Source organism: Bombus terrestris, chromosome 4 (genome assembly GCF_910591885.1).
Source record: "Bombus terrestris chromosome 4, iyBomTerr1.2, whole genome shotgun sequence".
NCBI lineage: Eukaryota > Metazoa > Arthropoda > Insecta > Hymenoptera > Apidae > Bombus > Bombus terrestris.
The window spans coordinates 8,424,340-8,447,230 of record NC_063272.1 but is presented as its reverse complement, the minus strand read 5'-3'; the positions used below and the strand labels follow the sequence as shown (position 1 = coordinate 8,447,230).

Sequence of the window (22,891 nt, the reverse complement as noted above, 5' to 3'; positions counted from 1 at the left end):
AAGATAGTTGCAACATGGGAACGGCTGCGGTGTAAAATTTGTATCAAAGAAAGTAAAACGAGATATGTAGAGTCAGGCCGAATAACATGTAAAAGTGGGCACATGATTCCTCGTGAAAAAATACGTAAAATATATAGAATGACATTTTTTCATTTTCGGCTTGGTTTTTGAGATAATCCAATTTGAATGTTTATCAAGTATACTTGAACATGACTGATTGCAGATTGAACAGGATTAAATAATCGATAAGAGATGACTATACGCGTGCAAATATGTCGAAAATGTAGAATAAAATCACTGCGATAATTCTAATATATAATATATAATTCTAATTATATCTTAGTAGAATAATAACCGATGATGAATTTTATAAATCACAATCACATTGTCTTATCTACATTATCTTTATTGTCGTTCGCTCGAGTCGATTTCCGGAATTCTAAATTTAAACTTCTCCCAGAGGTAACAACGAAATGCCAATAAAAAGAATCGGCGTTTTGAGAAAATCGAAAAAATTTGAATAAATTACTGCAGAAAGTTTGGAAGCATATGCATATCAGCATAAAGTGGGAGAAAGAAACTTTTATAAAGCGGAGAATTTCTGACAAAAATCGATTTTGGAACGCACCTGATATTCATCTAACTTCGCGTTAACTTTCCCATTAATTTTACTCTGTGTTTAAATGGAAAGTCCTTGTAAATTAAAAGTATGATTTATAAATATAATAGCAATAATAAATAGGTGCGAGCCTAAGTTTCAAGAGATTGTAGAAAGTGTTCTCGCCTTCCTACATAGATATGGTGTGAAACACATTGCATCATTTATGTAGAATGCAGTGAAGTATAAGTAGATAAATCCGATCATTATCAAACAATTCATACGTTACAGGTTACAGTCTATTAACATTTAGTACATGAGATAAATCTTCACTTCGGTTCCATCTCTTTAATTAGTCAGCTCTACGTGTATTATGTTTCTAGAATCCAATTAAGTTTTTATAAGTAGATATGGCTGATCATGATCAGGCATTCCATACTTACTAATATTACTACAACTTACTGAATATTATTACAACTTACTAATATTAAGTACATGAGACAGATCTCTATTTCGGGTCCATTTTTGTGGTTAATTGGTTACATTTATAAAAGTATGAATTTACCAAAACATTGTTGGTATATTTGCATAAATATTTTTCATTCATCAAATATTTGCAATGTTTGCAATTTTTATATATATATATATATATATATATATATATAATCAGATGCATCTCACATTTAACCAATACAATCATGACCCTCATTACAGTGCTAATAAAATTCCGAAGTGTTTTATACAACACATACAACATACAACATAGACGTAAGAGCTTTCTATGATAAACACTCAGATACTTTCGTGAACCAACGTATATGAAACTTTGATTGATATCATATAAACAAATTTTTATTATAAATTTAAATATCCATGTTTAAATTACAATTTCAGCTTTGCACTTCCAAATAACGTTATCATAAACCCTACATATTCTCGACTTGAACCGAGGCAATGGCGGACGATCACGAAGAAAGTACGATCGAACAGAGGAGACGAGACATGATCGAAGCTGGAGCGTTTGAATAGAATAAAATTTGAAGAAGGCACGTGGCACGTGACGTCGCTGATTTTCCTGCTACTTGTACTCTATTTCGTCCTGGCCCGTTCCACCATCGTCTCCTTGTTACTCTTTACTCGTGCAAATTCCGCTCGTTTCACCTTTTATTCCGGAGGCGACGCGTGTCCCGAATGTCGCGCAACGAGGATCACCGGCTGAGACGAATTCATTCTGATCGATACGAGAGCGTCCGTGAAAAACACTGAATGAATATTTTACGTTGAAACGTAGGCAGAAAGCTAACGCCCACGACGCGTTCAAATCGAAAGTGACGCCAAGAGGATCGAATAGAAATTATGAGAACCTCACCGGAGACGGAATTTTCTTTTCAGTCATTGTAGCACCGATTGAATTTAATGGTTCGATTAAGATGAGAAATAGCAGACAAGATAGTGCCTTAGTGTTTGGCGAAGGGTATTTGGGAAATCGAGGTTAGAATGAAGAACATTCTTGGAATGGAATAATGTATATGTCGTATATGAATAGAGATACCAATCGTAACAGAGCTTAGTTTGTATAATTTTTACATGTAGAGTTTTCACATAATACTTCCATGTATATGTCACTAAACTTGTTTAGAAATAACGCATGTATGTACACAGAGATATCAATTTGAGTATATAATAAACTTCGGACTTTAAAATTTTTAGATGTGAAGCAATTTTTAGATGTAAATCTTATTAAAGATATAAATTATAAAAGCTTACTGTTGAATATAAATCAAGGGAAAGAGTGAATGTTCTGCGATATCATAATAAAAATCCAGAACGACTACAAATATTCTGAAAGTGTACTACACTCTCGAATTAGTATCACCGATAAAATGTAAGTAAAATCGAAGATCAACTGAAACAGAAAAAAACTATCGCCTTCACGAACCTCTTTGGCGAACTCGAGAAGTCGTAAATCGACGAACAAATAAGTAAACAAGTCAATTAAAACCTCCGCTTCGAGACTTTCTCCATTTTCCATTCGACATTCTTGTCGTTTAACACACTACGACATAACTATCGACGACCCGAGTATAAAACTTTGGTTTCAAAGAAATCAAATTAAAGGGGATATGCAAAATTTCATCGACGATTTAACTTTGATTAATAATTGATATTGCTTTTTCGAGGACAATCATGTAGCTGTTGTCTCTGTACTTTACGTTTGCAATTTGTTTCAGGTGTATTCTCACCAAGCACACTGCAACGTCTACGAAATGAAGATAGCCTAAAATATAAGTGCAAAGAGCAAGTGCAATAGCTACACGATTGTTCCCGAAAAACCAATATCATGACCTCTCACAGTCGTGAAAGTTTGAAATCTAGGACAGTGATTCAATCGTACAAAAGAGCTACAGTCATTTCGAGCGTCAAATTAACCCAAAATTCAAATGAACCGCAAGTAAGTCATTGATAAACCGTGTTCGATAAATACGCTCCATTCGTATCCACCCACATCTTGAAAATATTTCCAACTCGTGCAAACGGAGGCATATTTTTGCCTATCCACAGGGACGAAACTCGACGATAATTAAAATATTCAATTTTCCATGCTAACGCCGCGCATCCTGAAATTCCACGAGCAAGAAACGAAGGGGAACGAGGAAAAAGGGGTGGACGATTCTTTCTGTGTGCTCGTCCCCGTTCAGTGGCAGGTGCTCGAGAGAGCTCGAGCACCGCTTTCGAGAATCCTCTCGAGCAGCGAGGAAAAACGTCGTCAAAAACGGGAGGTCCGCTAATTGGAGAACAATCCGCGAGATGCCCTCGCCTGGAATGCCCTCGTGTTTGCTAAATTTCCAAACCCTTAGAAGATTTATGAACAGCCGTGAAATCAGGGATTACGCTAAGGCGATTTTATAGAACTTTTCTCCTGTAAGAAGATTTTTATCTTTTTGTTGTTTGCGGATCTGGAGTAGAGTAGCTTTTGAATTTTTTTCTAAAGTGCTAAAATAAGAGGGGATGGTAAAAAGAGTAATTATTTTTTAACGAAATACAACGTGAGTTATGTAAAATGTTATGAAGTCCTTCGAAACTGTCACACAGAGAGAGAGAGAGAGAGAGAGAGAGAGAGAAAGAGAAAGAGAAACTGAGAATAGCTTTATTTTTTATACATTACCAAATTATATATGTATGTTACGAAAGCGCGTTGTATTCCTATTCTTTGAATTTTTCCGCCAAAATTCATAACTTATTTTGCAAAAATGTTAGAATAAAGTTAACGAAGTTAATTATTATAAAGAATGTAAGTATTCTTTTACTTTTGAGTATTTCTTTAGCACCGGTAAATTTGACGGCGTTAAAGAACACGTAAAATTCAAAGACGATATTTCCCAAGTTTTTCTTTGAGGTTAACAAGAAAATGTGTTCCGAGTCACTAATGAGTTTTGCAAAGCTGAAATAAAACAATTTCAAGGAATCCTCTTCCCCGTACAAATCCTCAGTTTTTGTCTATTTACTCTTTCAGAGAAGCACCCTTAGAACCCGTAATGAGTTTTACAAGAGACCGCAAAGATAAAAACTATTTGATAATCCTTTATTTTGAGGATCTTCCACAACTTCTATCGGTAAATCCAAAAACACCTTCGACATTGCAAAATATTAGAATTTCCGCGTAGTTTGATATTCCTTTCTTTTCTTTAGAAAAATCTCGCTTTAGATAGCCGTCGCACGCGAACGTTCTCTATGCGTTCAATATTTAACGAGTACATGGTAGCTCGCCTCTATCAAAAAACGTAAAACAAGCACAATCTACGGCTGCCTTTCGAAAGAACACGTATCCGAAAGATACGCATTTAACGAAAAAAAAGAAAAAGAATAAGAAACAAAAAAATGGTCGGACAACAGCGGTCATTTTATGGCTTCGTGATGCTGCAACTGTTTTTAACTGTGACCTTTCGAAACGAGGATGATGCGGTTGAAAAGTATCATTAATAACGAATGCTGCGCAATGACTTCTGAACACATACTAATTTTCACGGCATGATAAAAATGTGGAAAATTGCATTGAGAAAATCAAAAAGGGGAAAATACAGTGGCTGGCGAAGGTATTAGAACACCTGTAGTCATTTTTTATGAAACATTTTGAAACTTAATTAGCATTGTAACGGGGCACAATTGTCATAATTATATTGGTAAAGATTGAAACAAGCTTGAAAATGATTATATGTTTCAGATCGTTCCATGTTGTATACTAATCTTTTACTAAATACATATATATATGTACGTAAATTCGCAGTAAATATGCTGTAACTTCTATAGATATTTTCAGACTAGTTTCAAATTTTAGCAATATACCCAATAGCAGACGTGTCTCATGATAATGCTAATGAAATTTCAAAACTCTTTACATAACACGTACAATATTTGCGTGAATGTATTCTATACTATACGTTCAAATATCTTTTTAAACCGCTGCATGTTACAAAGGATTCGATGAAAACCGATATTTTTCTTTCTCTACAGTTTTAGTGTTTTCATCGAAATATAACAAAAAAGAGAATATCACGAATTAGCAAAGAATATTTTCTGTTTTTTCTTTTTTTTTTTAAGGAGACGTGACACTTTCTGTTTCGCGTTCGCATAAGGTACGCTCGTAAAGAAAATCGTATTTTAAGGTGTTACTCGTAAAACTAAACTATTCTGAGAGTCGTGAAATGCTTATCCCATAAATAATGCTTCACTATCCCCACAGATGCGAACATACGTTTTTTTTTATCTATTAAAGTCATGCAAATTTCAACAATTCGATCGAATCCCAATTTGACACGCGTCACATCCTCTGGTGAAATCAAGTTACTGCAAACTCTATCAAAATCACCTATTACATCGATCGTAATCTCGCGAACTTGGAAACTCCTGCAGCGTTTACCAGCAAATCAATTACAAATCATGTAACTCGGTTACAGTCACAAGGATAATCAGAACAGTATCAGATCGCCATTTAAATGTCCCTGATGTGACGAGACGTCTATGTCATTGGTATAGCATAATATAACGAGGTCATAAACTAAGCTATCAAATAGTAATGTATGTAGTATAGAATACGATATATATATATGATACATATGTGTAGCGAGGATTTGTGATCATCGATAATTTTTCAATGAAGGAAATTATTGATAAAAATTTTACAATGTGTTAATTGAGCTAGCATTTTTAAAGTATCAACTACGCCCTGTTGATATCAAATTAAATGACTTTTCTAAACCTACAAAAATATACCAATTCTTTATTCAAACAACAAATTCTGATTCTCTCAAGATCAAATATCATATTCTGTTTTGACACTAAATTTACTCATCAAAACATGAAACTTGTATTAAAGAAGTCACGATGAAAAATTTATGAAAAAATACGTAAAATGAAGAATAAAAATTACTCAAATTCTCGAACATGCGCCGTTATGAATCTATGAAATTTCTATGAAAAATTACGAATTGATCATATCGATCATTCTGGTAGTACCAGTAATATAATTTTTGCATGTATAATGTTATCATTTGTCTATATACATCTGTATTTTGCTAATGCAATAGACACGTAACATATAAACCGTTATGTTATGTTGAATATACCCATACATCAAAGTACAAAGTATCGGTGTAAGCGAATAAATAAAGCGTCTATTCACAAATAAATTACTTCCTGTTTTATTATAATCGCGTGCTATAGCTTGAACGTCGCATTGTCAATGTTAACCGTAGTTCTTCCCTTCCTTTATATTTAGAATGCTGCTACAAATCACTTGATACAACCAACAAGGTTAATAGTTTATTGTATTCCCACGATAATTATTATCACACAAGTAACAAAACTTTTTCAAATGATAGTACATGAAATATTTTATTATATCTGAAAAATCATGCGCGTGTGTGTTGAGCACAATAAGAAGAATGATTTATGACTAACAGTATTTCATTCATACGGAAGAGAACTGCAAATATTAATAACTATATTAATAATTGGGAAACCAGGAAGAGAAAGTGATAGTATCTAATATATGTGTATATAACTATAAAAATACGTATTTTCAATATAAAATACACTAACATATTAAAAGTGTTTACAAATCATATATAACATATATAGAAATATGTATTTTCCAATATATAACGTAAAGCACATTGACTTCGTATCAAAAATTTCTTCAAACCTTCCCACTCAAAATTTCAACCCCTTCCGTTCCCATATTTCTCCTAATTCCTTTCTCTGCACGTAAATCATGGTTTGTCTGACTATCAATTTTATAACTTGACTCTATCATGACTGTAATTGTCCCACAGATAATCGTAATATTCGTTGCAGTATCAACTCTCATCCATTCAAATTTCAATTAGCCACGTTCACAACCCCCCGGAGTCTCGACTTTATCGAGCTTTTTTCCCGTCGCATTTCCTCGTCGATTTAAGGATTCTTAATGGCCTCGAGAGGATACTCGTTGGGTTGCGAGGCTATCAGTTAATACAAGAAATAATGCGCGACCTAAATCGTACGTGAAAGATGTCCTGGTCCTGAAGACGGTTTTAAGGATTCGACGCGATCCAACGTGCCATGCCAAATGATCGCGCGAATGAAGCGCGAGTTGGCATAGAAAGGTCGAGTAGCAGACCGCATGGAAGCGTAACGTCAGAACGTTGACCCGACATTTCCCGAGGAATGTTATCAAACCGGTATCGATTACGTGCTGGAAAACCCCTCAATATGCTCGGCTCGGCTCAGCTCGCGGTCATTCCACGGCTTCGAAAGCTCCTTAGACCGTCTGGTTGTCTTGCGTGTTAACGGAACGATGGTTTTACAGGTGCACCGCTTTTCTTTCTATAGGTTAGAGGTTAGAGGCTCTACATTTGTTGTCTGAGCGAGGTATGTATGTACAGTACCGGTTAAAAGTTTGCAATCACATTTTCAGGTGTATTTATATTGTATATCTTGTTGATTTTGTTATTAATTCGAAATTAATGTATTAAATAAAATTTGTTTTAGGAAAAAAGTTTTCTAGTGTGCTGATAGAATTTTAGAGTGACCCTTTTTTTTTCATGTTTTTAGACTCAATGAAACGCGCAGTGATCTCAAAGTTTTGATTTTTGTATAATAGACTTTTTTGGGAGTTTGATGAGACAGCGTTAATTTTATTGGGAGCTATGTAAGCCACATTTTATATTTTAATTGAATATGATATAATATTTATAGTTTTATCAAAACAACTTGGTTTGTTAATGATTAATATTTGGGGTCGAGTATTTATATTTTATGTGAATTTCTTGCTTGAGCAGAATGTGGTAAATTTTTAGAGGCTTGATGGAATAATCTAATTTGGATTAAATTAATTAAATCTAGAATATTTCATTTTAACTTATTTTATATACATATTGATCATCAATTGAATATTCTAAATAACCTAAAATAACATCAAATCTATTCGAATATTGTGGTTATCAATAAACCAACAATGCGAACCCAAGATTTATCATTTTGGTGCACAATTGCGGTCGAAACGAAGGAGCTGTTATCGTGGAGCACAGTTATTAAGTTGTATTCAACGCACCAACTCTGATAACTATGTAATATACTTTGATAACTAATATAATGTACAAAGTCATACTACACTGTTTTATTCGTGTTTTTGTAATCAAATGACATATACCGTCAGAGATAACGCCCAAATACACCTAATCAATAATATAATACATATACGTATAGTATATATGTACGTAAAGTATATATTTAGTTATTTCTTTTTCTCTCTTTTTTTTTTAAACATCATCTATATCACGTGACAGAAGTGGTCTCCACTACGTTACTACGCAATTTGCCGTGACATTCGTTTATATACCACACCCACGCAATAAAGCCTCCGTCATCGAAAGCGTAGTAATCTAATCATAATGCTTTCCACTCCAAAATTTCTTACGATATCAACCACAGTGACTTTAATATATTTTTACAGTGGAATTTTTTTAATATTTTAAGTATTGAAGGAGCTGCTGCGATAAAGACACAGCTCCGTATTCTGGTAATCTGAGTAAACCTAATCTAAAGCAATACAAAATCAGTCAAATTAATTTTTTCAAAATTAATTGTATTACATATTTATAGTCAATTAATATTCGTAATAATAAATTTTTTCATTTTTGGATATGAAACTTATACCTCTCTTTCTCTTCCAATAAACACGATTTAAATATACTGCCGTAAATATAAGCTGTGTCTCCTTATTGCTGCAAACCTTCCAACTTCGATTTCAATTGAAAAAGATTATAGATAGATATCTGTACAAATATTTGTCTTCTCTTCTTCGTTTCTTATCATAAAAAATAACGTGAAATATCAATTGTCACAGTATCAACGTCGCTGTAGGACAAAAGCTTAACAGAACCTATTATCCCATCGTCGCATTGTAACGAATCGAATTACCCCATTTGGCGGAAAATTTCTCGAATTCTCTCGAAAATCCCGCTGCCTGGTGAACCTGGTATCAAGAGATATCGATCCACTGTTAGTGACAATGTCGATTCGCCATAGCCAGAATAGCCAACGGAAAGCCCTATCTACCATTTCAAAACATCCGTGAAAATATGGAGTTTCGTAATTTTTTCTCCCATTTTTGTTTTCCTTCAATTTAGAAAATCTGGTCATCATTTCGTAACAAGATACTGTACATACGTATACAGTCAGACGTAATTATTATACATCTCAAATAACGAGAGTAATTTGAAACGTATATCGAGTTCTGAGAAACCTACTTTGAAGAAATACACGATGTTTTAAAGAAATGACATTTCCAGTAAAATTACACGAAAAGTAATTAAACCAGATAAATTAAAAACACGGGTCCTCGAAGTATTTCAACATACGTACCTCAAAGGAATGACGATATTTTTAGTTAGATTCTAGCGATTTTAATCAAAAAGAGGGCAGAATAATACTATACTTCGAACAATGCTCGATAGTTGCGTATAATAACGGACTCGAAGTGAACGAAGAGAGGAAGAAAGAGATACGTATGACCTGAATTACGAAATCGTGGCCGAGCAACGGGGAATCGAGCTCGCCTTCAACAGAGCTTCCGTGCGTTCGTTGCATTCGATACACGCGGGTCCGCTTAAATAACTAATGGCTGGAGAAGGGTGGAAACCGGTGCACGCTTCCGTCGTGGAATCCGACACAGCGGATATCCGAGAACGACACGCGAACCGCGTTCGATATGGAAACGTGATCGAAAGAATCGTAACGCCACTGCGACATGCAAATTCGCGAACAAAGACGTCCCATAGCGCAGCTTGGATCGAAGTGGATGCAAGATTGGATGTACTCCAATGGCTGAATCGTTTAACGGTACATTTGATAGTCTTAAAGGATGTAAAGCTAGAAGAGAATTGAATATATCGTGAGTGTTCGGGTAGGATTACATTTTTTAAAGCTTAACAACTAGTTAGATTTGAAATATTGCGTCGTATCTGTGTATCGGGTGTCTGTTAAATTTTTCTAAGTCGATAAACGATATTAAGAGAATTAATTTGTTAACTGGTTCGTCGTCTAACGACGAGTTTCTATAATAATGTAACTGAAGGTTAGGTTGCGAGTTAGGTTTGCTTTAGTTCTGGTAAATGTAAGTTGACTCTCCAACAGAATAAAGCTGACTTCAACGAAACTATGCTCCGTTTGTATAAAATAATTTCAGGAAATTTGTAACATAATAGAAATATGTAAAACCGAACAAAAGTTGAAACAAATGACACGTGATTTTCTGTAACGCGTTTCACGAGATCAAAGTTTCATCAGAGCCAACCTCGACACTTCCAATAGCCAGATTACATCAAATTACAGATAATGTTACAAGTTGCTATCGGAGCCGTAGAATCTCTATTTTAATCACAAACAGTCGAATAATTTTGGATATTTCGTTGGTACAGTTATACGCATATCATATACACGTATAGTGATACGCTATTGAAGATGCAACATGGTGGAATGATGAAATTCGTTAATTAATGCCACGTCAAACTACGATGTATATTGGTACGACACGAGTGGAGCGACTGATAAAGAGGGTCGATGTAAAGGCGATGTAAAGCGTGCTTGGCCGAAAATGCATGACCCAAATTATCAACGCGCGACCCCTATATCGCGTCGGATCGGCTGGCGCAGATGGTTAACCCGCAGCATCTTGAGAATGAACCGCGGACATTTAGTTTCTGCCGGTTGGCTCGTTTAACGCGAACCCTTAATTATCACAGCGTGGAAACACGTCTATCTACACGGTCGATCGGGTCGACCCTTTGGCAAACGAGCGAACTTCCTTTGATAACGAAGGACACCTTCTTTCACGAGAAATTGTGTAGCGTACAAGTGAAAGTATCGTTAATTAATGAGATAAACGAAGGACATGAGAGAATAATGAAAGCCGAAGTTAGAATGCAGAAAAGTTTGCAGATACTAGATATTTAGATAGTGTTTATAATTCTTTTCGGATTGCAATCCCCTTTCGTAATAGTTAAATAACTCGTAGTTTTTCCTTTCATTTTTATTTTAAAAAATATCTTTAATATGGTAAAGAACACACATTAAAAATATATTTTTTAAAATATAACTCGAAGCTAATATTTAGCCAATATTTTTTTCAGGATACAATTTTGATATATATATATATGATATTCAATTAACTCCATCCATTAACTTATTTTCAAAGTTTCATATAAGAGAATCCATTATTATGATTGTATTCTTTATTCCTGATTACCGTGGTTTCATTCCATTGCTATTCCAATGCTATCTTATATAGTATAGTAGAATCTAATGATATGATAAATTGATTTATAAAAAGCAACGTGTAATAATAAATTTAGCAAATGTTTAACTTTATAAAGTAAATCTGTGTCTCAATAAGATCGAACATAGATGAATTTAGTAATCTTTTTAAATACAATCTCAAATGTTATTGTTATGCTTAAAATGATTGATAAAACGTATTTACACCTATAATAAAATATTCCACAGAAATAATTACAATTAAATGAACTGCACCGCCTTTAGAAAAAACATTTTGCAATTGCTTTAGCGTTCAACTCGTAGATTAAAAATGTAAGGTTTAGAAAATTCAATGAAATATTTGCTGAATTAATGTTTCAGCAGGTTTATCAGGAAATTCACGAATTCGCAAAGAAAGTAGTTTCTAATCAGAAATTCTGGAACAAGGTTACGCAATGAAGGATAGGACAGTTCATTTGTTTAGGATTCTTTAATAAAGAATTTCTTAACTTCCGTTTAGACAGACAGCTCACGAGACACAAGATTTAATTTATTCGGGAACCGTCACGAAATTAGAGTTCTCTGTGACACAGTTGAATATAATCTTACACGACGTACAGAAAGAAGCTTCGTTCGCTTCGAATTACCGCGAACTCGTCGAGACTTCCGATATAGAACCAACAGCAAGTTTCACTGGCACGTACTTTGTATACTTATTAAACTGACTCTTCACAATGTTACTCCATTATCATAAATACTATAGGAAACTTATGACTCGCCTTTATACTCGACTACAACGAAATTCTGAAACTTCCAATAAATTTCAATAATAAAACCTTTTACTAAAATATACGAGGGGCTTAGTAGTAACATGATTCGAGTATATATGCTTTTGCAAAAGCGAAATAAATACGTATTTATCTTGTAAAATATCTTGTTATGAATTTCCAAACTTGTGGATAATATATTTGACATTTTGAAAATATGCGAACTTTTTTATTAAAGTATCGCCTCATAACGCTTCGCATAACGTATATAATTTCTCAGGAAAGTACATACTTAACCAAGATACATATGTAGAACATTCAATCTAAAGCATTTAGGCAGTAAAAGAGAAAGTTTGAAAGGAGACTATTCTTCTACAGACTATTACGCAATGATGATTTATTATTCTATTCCGCAATGATGATCCAATAATTCGAAAATAAAGTAGATTTTATTAAAAATTATACTTTAAGAGGTGGATACAAATCGCTTGCTACTACTAGATACTTTTATAACCGGTTGTATGTTACGTACATCTAGTTTGTGCTAAAGAGATTTGTAATTCTGCTTTGTCATTGATTACTGTATTACATTCATCTGTATATCATCTTCAAGTCATTATGCAAATGCCTATTGCATCATATTACGTAGAATTTTCTTAAATTCTCTTTATTTCTGTGTACCTAATGTCGCGCCAAATTCTTGTCTTTTCATAATTCAAACGTTAAAACATTAGCTTCATTCACGATTTTCTTCACTGAATGTTTTCATTACTTGAATCATTTTTCCTCTGGTCTTTTTCACATACAGTATTTTAAAATTACAGCATGTACCATACCAAGAAATAACCACTTCGTTCTAAATTATGAAGAAAATTATGAAATTTTCAACGACTTGCGACAAAAAAGAAAAGAGAAAATGAATTTCCGTTGATTAGATTACTCGAGTTCTTTCATGTGACTTACAAAACGTAACGCTTCAGTATTGAATGGCTTCAATGACAGAAATAACTGGAAATAGCTCGTCAGGATCCGGTTTTACGACTTTTTATCTTGGTTTCGCGGCTAAAAGCCCAAGGTCTCAAACGACGTCGGAATAATTTACGTTAACTTCCTAAATCTGGAACCGGCCTCGTGGAACCGTGTAATTGAATGGTTCGATCTGCGCCCTGTCATGCTCCGATTATCGTTCATTGTGTCCCGATTGACTCTGGGATATCGAGCCTCGCGATACACGTCCACGCTTTTTAACTCCTTCGCGATCGATTCCATTATCAGCCGATATGTGACAGAGGTGTTTTAGCGATCGGATTATCAAACAGGCGACATGACGTCGGTTATCACTTTGAAACGTGAAAAGGCTATAAAAAGAAAGAAGAAAAAAAATGGGACAGAAAAATGGAGTTCATAACGTCGTTTGATAGATACTTTTCGAAAGAAAGATTTTAATTTAGTCGATAATAAAAGGTCTTTGAGTCGCGTGACGTGAAAATGTTCAACGAAAAAGCTGCTAGATTATTGCTTTATCAGAGCAATAGTCTTTTCAGATAACTGCTGTGATTAGAGATAGAATGGAAAAGATTTATACGCTATTCGAAAAAAAGTCACAGAATACTATTGCACTATTATAGAATTCTTTAATAAAAAGGAAAAAAGAGTTATGAACATTCCGAATATTTCATAGAATATAAATTTCACGGTACAATAATTGTCTCTCTAAAATATCAATTCCTAAAAGACTTTCTAGGAATATTTCTTATATATATTTAATTCTTCTTAAAGAAGAAAATAAATGTTACAAAAGCTTTTCTTCGCTGAGTGGAACGAAATAGTCTACATTTTCGATTCTGTTAATTATGATTCTAAAAATTTCACGATCAAAGCTAATTATCGATAGAATATCATTTTCTTGAATTCGTCGATCGACTGGTACATCTAGTTTGTATTAATCACAGTGTTTCCACAAGCTTTAGGTGTATTACAGGCTATTACAACAGCAACGTCGCTTTTGTTCGATTCATGCAGCATACAATGGTGAATACTCTTTGCCAGGCTCCATTGTAAGACTTTCTGAAAACCTTAATACATGAATGTAGTCCATCGAACTTTTGAAATGGAACAAGAGGGAGACCTCGAAGTTTACCTAGGTAAATGTGCAACTAATTGACCCGATTAGCGTTATTCCTACGTCCTATTCTTTCATTGGTATCTCGTGGGATGATCTGGTATCTGATTCTGTTAAAATTACTTCCAGGTTACGATATATCGAAATATAAGACTTGAAAATTTATGAAATGTTCGAAGTATTCGATCAGATATCTGATTGGTATCATCAGAAGATAATATAATTTTTTCGTCGTTAATTAATGCGACATACACATACATATGTATATGTATTGAATAAGTTTTAAAAAATGCTAATGGAAATACCACGTCTTAATTTCGAACACGTCCCACGTGTAGTAGTTGAAAGAATTTTGTCTTTCACATGAATTATTCATATAACTTTGAAGTTAATCAGTTATAACAAAAAACTTAAATTTGAAAGTATTTCGACGTGTTTTTAACGAAACGAATGTTTCAACCTGAACTAACCAAATATTCTCCGCACTATTTAATCTTCTAAATCATAGTACAATTCGTAAATAGGGCTTTTCTATTTAACAAAAGAAATCACATTAAATTATTCTTAATTTCAATCGTAAAACCATACATTTGAGCCATATGCGTATTTCCATCTATTTTAAAATAATATATTTGAGTTAAATGATTTAACATAACTTTCTTATACACTCTCAATGCAATCTAATCTTTTAAGCCTTAACAAGCCTCTAATTACTGAACGCAAAAATACGACTTTTCATTTCAAGCTTAAACCACATTCATTATTCCATATATTATATAATCGTATTTAACATAACTTGATCAAAAATATATCTGATACGATGTAATTGTAATTGCAATCTAATTGTAGGTCATAATATCAAAATCTTAATTACTAAATAGTGAAAATCTAGATCTTTTATCCGATCAGAAACAGATTTATTTTTAAGTTACATTAAATTATTCGAAACTTTAATTTCAAAAGCATTTATTTAAAACATATCTATCACTCCATTCTTTTCACGTTTTCTAACAAATTTTTCTAACAAACTTTATTTTATAAGATACATATGGTCCCAATGAACTAACAGATTTATAATAAAATAACTAGAAAATAAAAGCAGTAAAAAGGATTTAATTTATACCAAATATGCACTAATGCCCTACTATTTATAATGTAATTCTATTTATTACGTAACAAACGTAAAAATATAACCTATAACCATCGGCCAAAAATCGAAGAATTCTTCAGAATGATCTTTCAAACGACGTTTCTCGAAATTCTCTCGTTCGACCTATCTTAACCTAGTTTCTTCTGACTGAATCAGCTGACGCCTATCGGTAAAACTCTTTTCACATTCGACAGTTGATCGTGAAGGAGCACGTTGTAAACAGGGATCGGTGCACAGCTGAGAGGGGAACGAGCGGATTGGCGCGAAGACGACGAATACGAGACGGAGAATGCACGACAGGAATTATCGACGCGCGCGGCTCGAGTATACCGCTATACCAACTGTACGATCAAGGTCGCGAGCGAGGGTCTTCCGCTGTGTACATTTAGGCAGTCGATGGAAATGCTTAAAAATACCGTTATTCCACACTAATTTCGAAAATCACTCTTCTATCTAATCAATAAAAGAATATCTTACAACAGGCTCCAGCGAGAAAAAGACACTCAAATTCATTGAACACTCGAAAGCATCGACGTTGCTCTTATCTAGATTTTAATCACCTCTTATACAATCATTTTTTAAGACTCAAACTATAGAATTTGTTATGTATACTTACATGTTCTATACAGATAATTATAATTAGAACGATACAATGAAAATAAATAGTTATTTGAACAAGAGATAAAATTAATTTGGTTAAAATTATCTGTGTTTCTTACTAAATATACACTAAAGAAGTCTGATACTTGTAACATTGATAGGTTTGATACTCTAATGTTAAAGAATAGTGACGGAAGGGACACGCGTATTTGGAAAGTCTGTCAGGAAAGGGCAGCATCGATAACGATCCGCGTCTCGAGCAGCGCGCCTCTGATAATCGAATTTCTGTCAGTCCGCTGTCAAATATTCGTCGGTCAGTTGGAGTAGCAAATGTCACGCAATATCCTAACCGTGGATTTTCGGGTAAATTTATACGACATATACAGCGTAAGGTGCTAGTTAACCTAAAATAAGGAACGAAGGAATCAAGGATTATTTGTAAAGAGTAAGGAGTTTATGCTCAATCGACACGTAGAACATAGGATTTGTGAATATGTGACGGGGAATTTTTCATGAAATTCCGTGAACGTGATGAGGACACGGGAGAAAGCGAGATGGAGGAACCGCGTGCTTAGTCGCGCCGACGCATCGTTTACAGCTCACTCACCTACGAATCGTCCGCCTATCAGCGCGGCCAAAGTTGGACTAAAATGCAGCCTCAGGTGCTCGACAGGTTCTCCGTGCTTCTTGGTTGGTGTCTCTCGTACTTAAGTCCGTCGATGCTTGCCGATCGTCTCGAGTTAACGTTCACTGTTTCCTCTTCGTAGAAACGTCACCTCCGTTTCCTTGTCGAGCTGGTCTCGTGAGCGCAGCTCCGAGCGAAAACCCGCCAAGAGGTTCGGGTATTTCGTCGCATTCGTGCACGAACAGTAACTGACGGCCTTGTCATCGAGGCGATCAGTACGGCACCTGAGCGCGCGTACGCTCCAACGAGCCGACTCGCGCGTTGACCAATGAGAGCGCGATGTGAAGAATGCCACGCATGTGCGCGATACTTACTGAATGGCGGCAGCTTTCGAATTTCTCGTTTATTGAACGTTCATGTTTAACCATTCTAACTTATTGTAAAAAGAAATTATATCAATATTATTATGGATAAAAGTTACATAAATGCTTGTTACTTAAATTCTGTATTACTATTTTTATTGTTAGATGAAAATTGTTTAGTTCAATAACAGGATAGTATGTAATGTTAATTTGGAAGATGTTGATAATCATTGATAAGGATAATGAGATATAGCTCTATATATAGATAGCTCTATATATAGATTAGTTGGTTTTCGTGTTTCTCTTTCATGAAAATTGACTATTTAATATTTAAAGGATGTTATGGGTGGAAATTTACCGCAATATATCTTTTTTAAATTGAAATATTGATAAAATTAAACAAATGAAATTATGCGTTTTATTAATATTTAATCATTATTAAAAAATTCGTTTGGGATGAAATTTAATCCATGATAGCCTTCAATCATTAATTTGTGCAATAACAATTTTCGACAGTTTATCGATAATCTTCGTTTTTTGCGTTTAATTTAATTATAATGTGTACGTATCTCTGTAAATAAACTCTCTTAGTATAAAGTATAGGTTATTATAAATGTACGTATTTAAATTTGTAACATTTGTTTTTACTGACGTATTCTGTATATATGTTTAATTGGTATATTGCGTAGCAATGCAAATTATTTGAATAAAGGAATGAGTTTCAAGAATAAATGTGTTTTAATACTAATATATATATACTCTGTTTATTTATAATTAATAACGCAGCAGATTGCATTTAGAGAATAATTTGCATGTAATAAGTTTATTAATCCCTCCCTCATGAGCACAGATAAAATATATCATAGATCTAAAACCCAATGTATTTTTGCTGAATGATCTCAGAACTTGAGAACCATATTACCACTTTCCTATCATTTCCAACGTTATCAATTCAGCATAGAAAGAGATGCCAACGCTACCAATGGTTAGAACTGAAATCAAACGTGGAAAAGCTACTTGTGCATCAAAATATACTACCCACAACGCAACATCCCTTATTCCATAAATCTAGCAACAGATTCTTTTACGTTTATTAAATTTATCATCTGCGGCAGTTACGTTAAATATAGTCTATAAATTTATAATTACAAATTATAGGGAACATAACAAAACTGATGACCTTTCCAAGCTTATTTTAGATTTCACGTAATGAAAAATGATATATCAGATACGCTTTATCTCGTTTATGATGTAAATTTTGACGACTACTCGTACTTCGCAGCCAGATGGCAGTTGCTGTCTGTCTTATTCTTTCTAATTGACCATGATATAAATTACGATTATACGATATGTATAAAAAATTTTTTACATTGTATCTATTTTAACAAGATACAGAATATAAAATCTATTTCTAAATATCTATTCACTGAATTGAATTTATATTTATTATTAATTTAAATTACAACTTCAATTAACTAGACCGCAATTCTTTTGTTTGTTATTTTCCCACCTCAATGATGGTTTGATCATCTCTTACGAAGTAATGAGTACATTTTCAATTCAACTGTTTCCAAAGCGATCTGTTAATCTCTTCTTCTGTCTTTCTGTCGTAAATATTCATGAAAATGTATTGCTGTGTACGTGGCACGTTTCACTGTCAGTATATCAATGGAGTTCAGTTTAATAAATTAAAAACGAAATATAGAACTGACGAGGATATAGTCGTATATTACACGATACAAGATAGAGTGAGTGAAGGTTTATCGATCGTTTGCACGGGCAATTAATTTCTCGCTACATAGTACATTATTACGGTAATCAAATTTTTAAGATTCATACGTCAACACGTGATTGGATTGGAATTTTTCCAAGAGGATGGAGTAATCTACAACAATACCTTACCTTTGAATACATTATTCTATCACCTAAGACGGCGACCTTGACCAATCGCAGTATCATGTTTTTACATACTTTTCATCGAGAGGTTATTAAATATTGCAAATAAGAATACTCGTAGAAATTCAATAATTCTCATTACTTCAACATAATCTTAAAAATAAGGATTTATTTACATCTATATTAATTAGTAGGTTTCGCGGATATTTATGCAAATTTTTGTTTCGACTTCTAAATTTTATAATGAATGCTTTTTCTTGTATATTTATGCACATTGTGTACAACTGTACATTTTTATACATTTAAATTTCTTATAAATATGTAAATATCCATAGTCTACTAATTGGAAAATGCAAAGGTATGGTAACTCGCTAGAAATCTTGAGAAATTATTCCAAATTATCCTTAATATCCATATTTTGATAAAGATAATTTTATTAACAAATAAACTTTCGACTTATCCTTACTTACTTTTGATTTAATAAACATTGCTATCTTCATAATCGTTAATTTACTAAACCTTTAAATTGATTAAATCCTTGTAATTTACATGTTATTAATACCACCCTAATAATTAATAATCTTATCAGTTCTCCATTTTTGCTGATTTTATTTAAAATTCTACGCAGGCATTGCCAAACGTCGATTACCAGTTCGTTTACGTGAGCAAAGAAATAGAAATCCTGGGTACCAGCTCATATTTCCGTTTCATCGTCATCCCGAATCTTCGTGCCATCGATCGAAACTCAAATACGTCGGATGTAAGTCGCACGCTGCAATAGCAAATTTGCAATTTCCGCTCGGTTGGTGGAGACGCATTCCATTGCTAAGAATCGAACGGAATTTTCAGCGTGGCGTCGACAACGTTCATGACGCGCATGATGGTCATCCGCCATTGATCGTGTCACCGACAACAAGCAACGTGGGGAAAATACTTAGATCTAGCAAATCGATCGACAACTTCGTCGAATCTCATCGAACGTGTCGGTCGTTCGCCGAACACGGCCAGAGAACGTGTCGATTCTGTTCGAAATCGGTGTCATTTACAACAAATAGGGTGAGACAACAATGGTTATTGTTTATACCTTTTTTCTGACATCTTTCCATTTAGTATTTTTATTTCGTTAAATTCCCGTTATTCAAGAGAAATAGGACAAGGCATTGATCACACTTTAAACCTTCGTTTCTCAAATTCTTTTATTTGGTATTTTTATTCTGTTAAATTCGTATCATTAACAATGATCGTATTTTGAACGTTCATTTCTTAAATTCACCGATTTAGCATTTTTATTTTATTACCTATACTTGGTACGTAATTTCATCAAAATATAATGCGTCTCGAGGTTTAGTTTCGTTGGAAATTCAACAAATATACCCTGAGAGTTATACAGCTAGAAATACTGAAACAATTGGATATAGGAAATTGAAATTTTGACAAGGTTTCGATTCTCGAAGCTAAGTTAATGAAATCGCAATCGTCAGAACAATGTTTCGACATTACCAGGTTCAGTTTCTGATGTTGCATAATGAGCAGCTAGTAGCAAGGATGGGCCGTCTGACACGCGATTTGGAGTTAACGGAAGCGGCTGTAAAAAGTGAAAGAATGGCACAGGCAGTATTGACAAGGAGGTTGCAGGCTTATGAGAGTTTCGTCGCGGATATGTTCAAGTGCTTAAATCTGAGAGGAACCGTGAGGATCCTGGATAAAACGGGGCAAGAGGTGTTAATCTAATACTTAATCCTTTTTTACTTTGTATTCATTTTTTCGTTGCTTCTATTCCGAATCAATTAATCGAAAATAATATGTTAAAGCAATTAAACACACAAGTATAATATAATATCGAATAACGCGACGGTGACTGGCGCCATTAATCTCATTTTTTCTTCATTAGAATGTAAAACAAATTAAGTGATAAACCGTGTAGAGTTTTATCAAGTGGAGAATGTTAAATTATTGGTGCAGTTAATACAACTAAAACATTTGCAAGCAACACTTTCATTCATCTTCTTATTAAAGTAAACAAATTATGATTATTATCGATTCAGATCATCGTACAAAAAGTAAAACCAAAGAACTTACCGCCGATGCGCGACGAGACAGGTGACAAACCTGTCCCTATTCTGGAAGTCTCAATGTTGAATCAATCTTCTGAACTTAAAGAGTGCAACGATGTATCAACGACGAACATAAATGAGATGGAGAAAGTTCCTCGAGTATCGGTAATATTTATTTCACACAAAATATTGTTACAAAATTACGAGAAATTAATATGAAAAATTCTTAACGATAGAATCAGAAAATAATTATACATATAAAATAATAATTTTCGTAGAATTTGTGCGAAGCAGAGGACAACGAAGAACGCGTAACTGTCAAATATTTCAAAGACGATGGATTCTCTGTGAAAAAAGAACTGAATGAGAACGAGAAAAATTTTGAAATTACTTTATCCGTAGAAGAGGGACAGCCTCAGTTCGATAAGGAAATCTTGATATCGAAGGCACCGATTAACAAGGATCGCGAGGAACAATGGTAAAGAAAGGGTTGAACCGCAGATTGCAAATCCAGTAGCGTGTTATTTAATAATTCCAGTGATTCTTACGTAACGAAAGAGGCCACGGGCATAACAAACCAACGGGAAGATGAAATATGCACAGTCAACTGTAAGATCGAACAGCCTAACGGTGTCGAGGACAAATCCGAAGACGGAAAAAACATTGTCTATGACGATAAGAAAATCGTGAAAGAGCTGGATTCCTTGATAACCGGAGATTCTTCCAAATGCTGCTGTGACTGTCATTTGAACATGTCAAAAACGTGTAGCTCGAACAAGAGGTTTGATAACGGTAATGTAAATGGTACGGTATAGGAGTAATGTTTATTATACGTACGTATATTGACAACGATATTGTATGAATTTTCATTTTATTGATTTGTCATTTTACAGAATGGGCGCTTCAATGTGAATGTGACTTGAAAGTGTCGGATGAGATGTATCAGATGATTGATAATTACGCGGAGAACCAGTGCACAATGAGCGAAGCGATGAAGAGTGGTTTGTCTGCGATTCTGATTAAGGGTAGAAATACGAAATTTGCTGTTATCAAGTAATGACTGTTTTTATATTAATTAACATGCGAATCCTTCAATTGCTGAATTTCAAGTGTTAAACTTCAAGTTCAAAATTTCTTAGTCTCAAATTTTCACGAGGTGGTCCACCTAATTTTACTACCTGCAATATCTCGCTTGTTCTTGATAATATTAAAAGGTGTTTGAGGTATAAATCGAATGATTTAAAGGTTCAAAAATGGTTCAGAAAACTAATATCATCAAAAATAAACGAGATATTCTAGGTGATAAGAATAGGTGGTATATAATAATGGTATAGTGGTATGTTCTGTATAAACGAATTCTTACGAATTATTTCTCAGTGATTTTTAAATACGAAATTAAAAATTTCGCGTATCATATTATAAGTTAAGTAGGAGAATTCTTAAAGTTATTCTTCAATGAATTTCAAATCTTATATATGAGATAATCTTATATATATTATACCATAAGGTACATAAACGAATTCCCAAAATATTTTTCAGTGGATTAACACCAACACACGAGAGAAAAGCCCCTATATTATAAGAAAACAAACGCATCACAGCCGTATCACAAATGAATCACAGCCGTAAATACATGTTGCAGGTATTAACGTACAAAATCGAATGGATTCTCAACAGCGAGATCACTCTTGCGATATCTATCATCGTTGTCGTCTTAATTTGTCTTGCTTCAAGCAATGATTTAGCTGGCGCTATCGATGTAAATAATAAAACATTTAATCCTGAGGATGATCGTCATTAATTGTTACATTCATATCAAATTAAGTAAAAGACTACATCTACTTTCTGTAATGTTTTGTATTATACTCTATATAATAAATCTGTTCTAACGAAACTGTATTACTTAAACACAAATCTTTATAA

At 33.8% G+C, this 22,891-nt stretch overlaps 2 protein-coding genes across 2 annotated transcripts in view; one reads left to right on the top strand and one right to left on the bottom strand.

The window, feature by feature from the left end:
- Positions 1–16,947, bottom strand: part of LOC100648973 (protein GDAP2 homolog) — a 69,247-nt gene extending 52,300 nt beyond the window's left edge. Inside the window, exon 1 of the mRNA XM_003395089.4 lies at positions 16,639–16,947. The gene's annotated coding sequence lies outside the window, so the exon portion shown is untranslated. The remainder of the gene's footprint in view (positions 1–16,638) is intronic.
- Positions 16,948–18,643: 1,696 nt separating this feature from the next.
- LOC100649087 lies at positions 18,644–22,854 on the top strand. Its single transcript, XM_048405519.1, has 9 exons — positions 18,644–18,766; positions 19,543–19,674; positions 19,764–19,970; positions 20,418–20,633; positions 20,960–21,133; positions 21,247–21,446; positions 21,507–21,772; positions 21,862–22,021; positions 22,611–22,854. The coding sequence occupies exons 1-9, from the start codon at positions 18,644–18,646 to the stop codon at positions 22,615–22,617; spliced, it is 1,485 nt and encodes a 494-aa protein (XP_048261476.1). The 3' UTR covers positions 22,618–22,854.
- The last annotated feature ends 37 nt before the right edge of the window (positions 22,855–22,891 follow it).